Below are 8760 nucleotides of genomic sequence, written 5' to 3' on the forward strand. Positions count from 1 at the left end.
TCCTCGCGCTGCTCACTCATCCACGGCGCAGAATCAAAGTGCCCAGCGTCCTCCCCTTTCCTCTCCCCTCCTTCCTCTCCCTCCTCGTCCCACCGCGCCATCCCTTCCACCTCCGTCCCCACTCCCTTCTTCGATGCATCGTCCCCACCCTCCTCCCCGGATAACCCCTCTTCTACACACACCACCTCGAGAACCTCTAGAGAGTGGTAAACTTCTTTTGGATGAACTGTATCGTCGTCGTCGTCTCTAGCCAGTCACTCTAACTCTCAGAGATGGGCTAAAGAGGATCCGGAGCGCGGTAAGACTCTGGGGCTCTCTCCGAAGGGAGCGTAGCGTACGCGGAGGGAGCTCAGAGTTTCCCCGTTCTCTGGAACCTCTTGGAGCAAGAGGACTCGCAAGAGACGAATGCGATTCGATCGGGCGGTAGATGAGGGATGGTGGTGGGTCGCTTTGAGAACTGATAGGTTGGCGCCTGTCTGAGCAGGAGCCGACGCTAGTCGGGAGCTGTGTCGGAGCCTCGTGGCGCTCGGATGTCCCGTCTCCCGCGCACAAAGCGGCGGGCAGCGGCGGGCGCGGGGGTAAGGGTTCCCGCCCGCTAGGCGCTGCCCTCTGCGCCGAGGCTCGACCCGCTTCTCCTCAGTTCACTAGCACAAACTAAAGTTTGTTTATCATGAACTGTATCGTCGTCGTCGTCTCTAGCCAGTCACTCTAACTCTCAGAGATGGGCTAAAGAGGATCCGGAGCGCGGTAAGACTCTGGGGCTCTCTCCGAAGGGAGCGTAGCGTACGCGGAGGGAGCTCAGAGTTTCCCCAATCCGGAGCGAGGGAAGGAGCGATCCCGGGGTGAGCGACTCCGAAGCGTAGCGCAGCGCGTGGAGGATCCCCAAATTGAGTGAGTGACGGTCCCATTCGGACTCGTCCTCGGCCGTCGGCGGCGTCGCGGCGATATGGCGTTTCGCCTTCACTCGGGTTGTCCGTCGAGGCCGAGCGGCGGCCGTTATCGCCACTGGCGGCCCGTAGATCGGGAAGGCGGGAGGGGCTCTCCACTGCCGGTCTCACAAGGTGAAGGTTCGTGCTTCTTTCATGTCGTGAGGTAGAGGAGCGGCGGGTCTCGCACTGCCGCTCCTCTACCGATACGAGCGCACTCCACAGGCGTCGCAGGCGAGCGAGGAGCTACAGCAGGAAGCCGTGCTGAGAGCGCCGAGCGGGGCTACGTGCCCGCGAGGCTCGGCGCTGCCTGCGAGGCAGCGCTAGGGGGGAGCGTGGCGGCCGGCGAGGGCGCCCGCTCGACGCCACACACGACGACGCGCGAGCAGCGTGTCGGCGGGCGAATCGTGAGACGGTGCGAAAGACGGAACGATGGCGATGGCGGCGGCCACGATGGCGCCGGCCCGAGCCATGCCGAGGCGAGCAGCTTGGCTGCCGCCGCCGCAGCCGCGAGGCTGCGTTCGCGTGCCCGAGGCCCGGCGGAGGGGCGTCGAGCCGCCGTGCCGAGGGCGCGAAGGCAGCGCCTGCGCGTTGGCTGGCGCTGCCTAACGGACGGTACGAGTCGAGGCGACGGCGGAGGCCGTGCCGAGAGCGCCGAGCAAGGCTACGTGCCCGCGAGGCTCGGCGCTGCCTGCGAGGCAGCGCTAGGGGGGAGCGTGGCGGCCGGCTAGGGCGCCCGCTCGACGCCACACACGACGACGCGCGAGCAGCGTGTCGGCGAGCGAATCGTGAGACGGTAGGTGGAAAACGGGACGATGGCGATGGCGGCGGCCACGATGGCGCCGGCCCGAGCCATGTCGAGGCGAGCAGCTTGGCTGCCGCCGCCGCGGCCGCGAGGCTGCGTTCGCGTGCCCGAGGCCCGGCGGAGGGGCGTCGAGCCGCCGTGCCGAGGGCGCGAGGGCAGCGCCTGCGCGTTGGCTGGCGCTGCCTAACAGACGGTACGAGTCGAGGCGACGGCGGAAGCCGTGCTGAGAGCGCCGAGCGGGGCTACATGCCCGCGAGGCTCGGCGCTGCCTGCGAGGCAGCGCTAGGGGGGAGCGTGGCGGCCGGCGAGGGCGCCCGCTCGACGCAACACACGACGACGCGCGAGCAGCGTGTCGGTGGGCGAATCGTGAGACGGTGCGAAAGACGGAACGATGGCGATGGCGGCGGCCACGCTGGTGCTGGCCCGAACCATGTCGAGGCGAGCAGCTTGGCTGCCGCCGCCGCAGCCGCGAGGCTGCGTTCACGTGCCCGAGGCCCAGCAGGGGCGGCGTCGAGCCGCCGTGCCGAGGGCGCGAGGGCAGCGCCTGCGCGTTGGCTGGCTCTGCCTAACAGACGGTACGAGTCGAGGCGACGGCGGAAGCCGTGCCGAGAGCGCCGAGCGGGGCTACGTGCCCGCGAGGCGCGGCGCTGCCTGCGAGGCAGCGCTAGGGGGGAGCGTGGCGGCTGGCGAGGGCGCCCGCTCGACGCCACACACGACGACGCGCGAGCAGCGTGTCGGTGGGCGAATCGTGAGACGGTAGGAGAAAGACGGGACGATGGCGATGGCGGCGGCCACGTTGGCGCCGGCCCGAGCCATGTCGAGGCGAGCAGCTTGGCTGCCGCCGCCGCAGCCGCGAGGCTGCGTTCGCGTGCCCGAGGCCCAGCAGGGGCGGCGTCGAGCCGCCGTGCCGAGGGCGCGAGGGCAGCGCCTGCGCGTTGGCTGGCTCTGCCTAACAGACGGTACGAGTCGAGGCGACGGCGGAGGCCGTGCTGAGGGCGCCGAGCGGGGCTACGCGCCCGCGAGGCTCGGCGCTGCTTGCGAGGCAGCGCTAGGGGGGAGCGTGGCGGCCGGCGAGGGCGCCCGCTCGACGCCACACACGACGACGCGTGAGCAGCGTGTCGGCGGGCGAATCGTGAGACGGTAGGTGGAAAACGGGATGATGGCGGATGGCGGCGGCCACGCTGGTGCCGGCCCGAGCCATGTCGAGGCGAGCAGCTTGGCTGCCGCCGCCGCAGCCGCGAGGCTGCGTTCGCGTGCCCGAAGCCCAGCAGGGGCGGCGTCGAGCCGCCGTGCCGAGGGCGCGAAGGCAGCGCCTGCGCGTTGGCTGGCTCTGCCTAACAGACGGTACGAGTCGAGGCGACGGCGGAAGCCGTGCTGAGAGCGCCGAACGGGGCTACGCGCCCGCGAGGCTCGGCGCTGCCTGCGAGGCAGCGCTAGGGGGGAGCGTGGCGGCCGGCGAGGGCGCCCGCTCGACGCAACACACGACGACGCGTGAGCAGCGTGTCGGTGGGCGAGTCGTGAGACGGTGCGAAATACGGAACGGTGGCGATGGCGGCGGCCACGCTGGTGCTGGCCCGAGCCATGTCGAAGCGAGCAGCCTGGCTGCCGCCGCCGCAGCCGCGAGGCTGGGTTCGCGTGCCCGAGGCCCGGCGGAGGGGCGTCGAGCCGCCGTGCCGAGGGCGCGAGGGCAGCGCCTGCGCGTTGGCTGGCTCTGCCTAACAGACGGTATGAGTCGAGGCGACGGCGGAGGCCGTGCTGAGGGCGCCGAGCGAGGCTACGTGCCCGCGAGGCGCGGCGCTGCCTGCGAGGCAGCGCTAGGGGGAGCGTGGCGGCTGGCGAGGGCGCCCGCTCGACGCCACACACGACGACGCGCGAGCAGCGTGTCGGTGGGCGAATCGTGAGACGGTAGGTGGAAAACGGGACGATGGCGATGGCGGCGGCCACGATGGCGCCGGCCCGAGCCATGTCGAGGCGAGCAGCCTGGCTGCCGCCGCCGCAGCCGCGAGGCTGCGTTCACGTGCCCGAGGCCCGGCGGAGGGGCGTCGAGCCGCCGTGCCGAGGGCGCGAAGGCAGCGCCTGCGCGTTGGCTGGCTCTGCCTGGCTGACAGTACGAGTCGAGGCGACGGCGGAAGCCGTCCCGAGAGCGCCGAGCGGGGCTACGTGCCCGCGAGGCTCGGCGCTGCCTGCGAGGCAGCGCTAGGGGGAGCGTGGCGGCCGGCGAGGGCGCCCGCTCGACGCAACACACGACGACGCGCGAGCGGCGTGTCGGTGGGCGAATCGTGAGACGGTGCGAAATACGGAACGGTGGCGATGGCGGCGGCCACGCTGGTGCTGGCCCGAGCCATGTCGAGGCGAGCAGCTTGGCTGCCGCCGCCGCAGCCGCGAGGCTGCGTTCGCGTGCCCGAGGCCCGGCAGGGGCGGCGTCGAGCCGCCGTGCCGAGGGCGCGAGGGCAGCGCCTGCGCGTTGGCTGGCTCTGCCTAACAGACGGTACGAGTCGAGGCGACGGCGGAGGCCGTGCTGTAGGCGCCGAGCGGGGCTACGCGCCCGCGAGGCGCGGCGCTGCTTGCGAGGCAGCGCTAGGGGGGAGCATGGCGGCCGGCGAGGGCGCCCGCTCGACGCCACACACGACGACGCGCGAGCAGCGTGTCGGTGGGCGAATCGTGAGACGGTAGGAGAAAGACGGGACGATGGCGATGGCGGCGGCCACGTTGGCGCCGGCCCGAGCCATGTCGAGGCGAGCAGCTTGGCTGCCGCCGCCGCAGCCGCGAGGCTGCGTTCGCGTGCCCGAGGCCCAGCAGGGGCGGCGTCGAGCCGCCGTGCCGAGGGCGCGAGGGCAGCGCCTGCGCGTTGGCTGGCTCTGCCTAACAGACGGTACGAGTCGAGGCGACGGCGGAGGCCGTGCTGAGGGCGCCGAGCGGGGCTACGCGCCCGCGAGGCTCGGCGCTGCTTGCGAGGCAGCGCTAGGGGGGAGCGTGGCGGCCGGCGAGGGCGCCCGCTCGACGCCACACACGACGACGCGCGAGCAGCGTGTCGGTGGGCGAGTCGTGAGACGGTAGGAGAAAGACGGGACGATGGCGATGGCGGCGGCCACGATGGCGCCGGCCCGAGCCATGTCGAGGCGAGCAGCTTGGCTGCCGCCGCCGCAGCCGCGAGGCTGCGTTCGCGTGCCCGAGGCCCGGCGGAGGGGCGTCGAGCCGCCGTGCCGAGGGCGCGAGGGCAGCGCCTGCGCGTTGGCTGGCTCTGCCTAACAGACGGTACGAGTCGAGGCGACGGCGGAAGCCGTGCCGAGAGCGCCGAGCGGGGCTACGTGCCCGCGAGGCTCGGCGCTGCCTGCGAGGCAGCGCTAGGGGGAGCGTGGCGGCCGTCGAGGGCGCCCGCTCGACGCCACACACGACGACGCGCGAGCAGCGTGTCGGCGGGCGAATCGTGAGACGGTAGGTGGAAAACGGGATGATGGCGGATGGCGGCGGCCACGCTGGTGCCGGCCCGAGCCATGTCGAGGCGAGCAGCTTGGCTGCCGCCGCCGCAGCCGCGAGGCTGCGTTCGCGTGCCCGAGGCCCAGCAGGGGCGGCGTCGAGCCGCCGTGCCGAGGGCGCGAAGGCAGCGCCTGCGCGTTGGCTGGCTCTGCCTAACAGACGGTACGAGTCGAGGCGACGGCGGAAGCCGTGCCGAGAGCGCCGAGCGGGGCTACGTGCCCGCGAGGCTCGGCGCTGCCTGCGAGGCAGCGCTAGGGGGGAGCGTGGCGGCCGGCGAGGGCGCCCGCTCGACGCAACACACGACGACGCGTGAGCAGCGTGTCGGTGGGCGAGTCGTGAGACGGTGCGAAATACGGAACGGTGGCGATGGCGGCGGCCACGCTGGTGCTGGCCCGAGCCATGTCGAGGCGAGCAGCTTGGCTGCCGCCGCCGCAGCCGCGAGGCTGCGTTCGCGTGCCCGAGGCCCGGCGGAGGGGCGTCGAGCCGCCGTGCCGAGGGCGCGAAGGCAGCGCCTGCGCGTTGGCTGGCTCTGCCTGGCTGACAGTACGAGTCGAGGCGACGGCGGAAGCCGTGCCGAGACCGCCGAGCGGGGCTACGTGCCCGCGAGGCTCGGCGCTGCCTGCGAGGCAGCGCTAGGGGGAGCGTGGCGGCCGGCGAGGGCGCCCGCTCGACGCAACACACGACGACGCGTGAGCAGCGTGTCGGTGGGCGAGTCGTGAGACGGTGCGAAATACGGAACGGTGGCGATGGCGGCGGCCACGCTGGTGCTGGCCCGAGCCATGTCGAGGCGAGCAGCTTGGCTGCCGCCGCCGCAGCCGCGAGGCTGCGTTCGCGTGCCCGAGGCCCAGCAGGGGCGGCGTCGAGCCGCCGTGCCGAGGGCGCGAGGGCAGCGCCTGCGCGTTGGCTGGCTCTGCCTAACAGACGGTACGAGTCGAGGCGACGGCGGAGGCCGTGCTGAGGGCGCCGAGCGGGGCTACGCGCCCGCGAGGCTCGGCGCTGCTTGCGAGGCAGCGCTAGGGGGGAGCGTGGCGGCCGGCGAGGGCGCCCGCTCGACGCCACACACGACGACGCGCGAGCAGCGTGTCGGTGGGCGAATCGTGAGACGGTAGGAGAAAGACGGGACGATGGCGATGGCGGCGGCCACGATGGCGCCGGCCCGAGCCATGTCGAGGCGAGCAGCTTGGCTGCCGCCGCCGCAGCCGTGAGGCTGCGTTCGCGTGCCCGAGGCCCGGCGGAGGGGCGTCGAGCCGCCGTGCCGAGGGCGCGAAGGCAGCGCCTGCGCGTTGGCTGGCGCTGCCTGGCTGACAGTACGAGTCGAGGCGACGGCGGAAGCCGTGCCGAGAGCGCCGAGCGGGGCTACGTGCCCGCGAGGCTCGGCGCTGCCTGCGAGGCAGCGCTAGGGGGAGCGTGGCGGCCGGCGAGGGCGCCCGCTCGACGCAACACACGACGACGCGCGAGCAGCGTGTCGGTGGGCGAATCGTGAGACGGTAGGAGAAAGACGGGACGATGGCGATGGCGGCGGCCACGTTGGCGCCGGCCCGAGCCATGTCGAGGCGAGCAGCTTGGCTGCCGCCGCCGCAGCCGCGAGGCTGCGTTCGCGTGCCCGAGGCCCGGCGGAGGGGCGTCGAGCCGCCGTGCCGAGGGCGCGAGGGCAGCGCCTGCGCGTTGGCTGGCGCTGCCTAATTGACGGTACGAGTCGAGGCGACGGCGGAGGCCGTGCCGAGAGCGCCGAGCGGGGCTACGTGCCCGCGAGGCTCGGCACTGCCTGCGAGGCAGCGCTAGGGGGGAGCTTGGCGGCCGGCGAGGGCGCCCGCTCGACGCCACACACGACGACGCGTGAGCAGCGTGTCGGTGGGCGAATCGTGAGACGGTGCGAAATACGGAACGATGGCGGATGGCGGCGGCCACGCTGGTGCTGGCCCGAGCCATGTCGAGGCGAGCAGCCTGGCTGCCGCCGCCGCAGCCGCGAGGCTGGGTTCGCGTGCCCGAGGCCCGGCGGAGGGGCGTCGAGCCGCCGTGCCGAGGGCGCGAGGGCAGCGCCTGCGCGTTGGCTGGCTCTGCCTAACAGACGGTACGAGTCGAGGCGACGGCGGAGGCCGTGCCGAGAGCGCCGAGCGGGGCTACGTGCCAGCGACCCGCGGCGCTGCCTGCGGGGCAGCGCTAGGGGGAGCGTGGCGGCTGGCGAGGGCGCCCGCTCGACGCCACACACGACGACGCGTGAGCAGCGTGTCGGTGGGCGAATCGTGAGACGGTGCGAAAGGCGGGACGATGGCGATGGCGGCGCCCACGTTGGCGCCGGCCCGAGCCATGTCGAAGCGAGCAGCTTGGCTGCCGCCGCTGCAGCCGTGAGGCTGCGTTCACGTGCCCGAGGCCCGGCGGAGGGGCGTCGAGCCGCCGTGCCGAGGGCGCGAAGGCAGCGCCTGCGCGTTGGCTGGCTCTGCCTAGCTGACGGTACGAGTCGAGGCGACGGCGGAGGCCGTGCCGAGAGCGCCGAGCAGGGAGACGTGCCCGCGAGGCTCGGCGCTGCTTGCGAGGCAGCGCTAGGGGGGGAGCGTGGCGGCCGGCGAGGGCGCCCGCTCGACGCCACACACGACGACGCGCGAGCAGCGTGTCGGTGGGCGAGTCGTGAGACGGTGCGAAATACGGCACGATGGCGGATGGAGCCGGCCACGCTGGCGCCGGCCCGAGCCATGTCGAGGCGAGCAGCTTGGCTGCCGCCGCCGCAGCCGCGAGGCTGCGTTCACGTGCCCGAGGCCCGGCGGAGGGGCGTCGAGCCGCCGTGCCGAGGGCGCGAAGGCAGCGCCTGCGCGTTGGCTGGCGCTGCCTAATTGACGGTACGAGTCGAGGCGACGGCGGAAGCCGTGCCGAGAGCGCCGAGCGGGGAGACGTGCCCGCGAGGCGCGGCGCTGCCTGCGAGGCAGCGCTAGGGGGGAGCGTGGCGGCCGGCGAGGGCGCCCGCTCGACGCCACGCACGACGACGCGCGAGCAGCGTGTCGGTGGGCGAATCGTGAGACGGTGCGAAAGGCGGAAAGATGGCGATGGCGGCGGCCACGTTGGCGCCGGCCCGAGCCATGTCGAAGCGAGCAGCTTGGCTGCCGCCGCCGCAGCCGCGAGGCTGCGCTCACGTGTCCGAGGCCCGGCGGAGGGGCGTCGAGCCGCCGTGCCGAGGGCGCGAAGGCAGCGCCTGCGCGTTGGCTGGCGCTGCCTAACAGACGGTACGAGTCGAGGCGACGGCGGAGGCCGTGCCGAGAGCGCCGAGCGGGGCTACGTGCCCGCGAGGCTCGGCGCTGCCTGCGAGGCAGCGCTAGGGGGGGAGCGTGGCGGCCGGCGAGGGCGCCCGCTCGACGCCACACACGACGACGCGCGAGCGGCGTGTCGGTGGGCGAGTCGTGAGACGGCAGGTGAAAGACGGAACGATGGCGATGGCGGCGGCCACGAAGGCGCCGCCCCGAGCCATGTCGAGGCGAGCAGCCTGGCTTGCCTCGGCCGCGCGGGCTCCTGCCCGTGGCGGGGTAGTAGGGGGGGGAGTGGGTCCCGTGTCGACGGGCCGCT

The 8760-nt window shown here is 73.4% G+C and overlaps 1 protein-coding gene across 1 annotated transcript; it reads right to left on the reverse strand.

Moving 5' to 3' along the window:
* Positions 1-1653: 1653 nt before the first annotated feature.
* Positions 1654-8665, reverse strand: EMIHUDRAFT_238108 (hypothetical protein; the record flags this gene model as incomplete). Its single annotated transcript, XM_005777295.1, has 3 exons — positions 1654-1914; positions 2216-2296; positions 8624-8665. 3 exons carry the CDS (start codon positions 8663-8665, stop codon positions 1654-1656), a joined length of 384 nt encoding a protein of 127 aa, XP_005777352.1.
* Between the last annotated feature and the right edge of the window lie 95 nt (positions 8666-8760).

Source organism: Emiliania huxleyi (assembly GCF_000372725.1).
Source record: "Emiliania huxleyi CCMP1516 unplaced genomic scaffold EMIHUscaffold_262, whole genome shotgun sequence".
Classification (NCBI taxonomy): domain Eukaryota; phylum Haptophyta; order Isochrysidales; family Noelaerhabdaceae; genus Emiliania; species Emiliania huxleyi.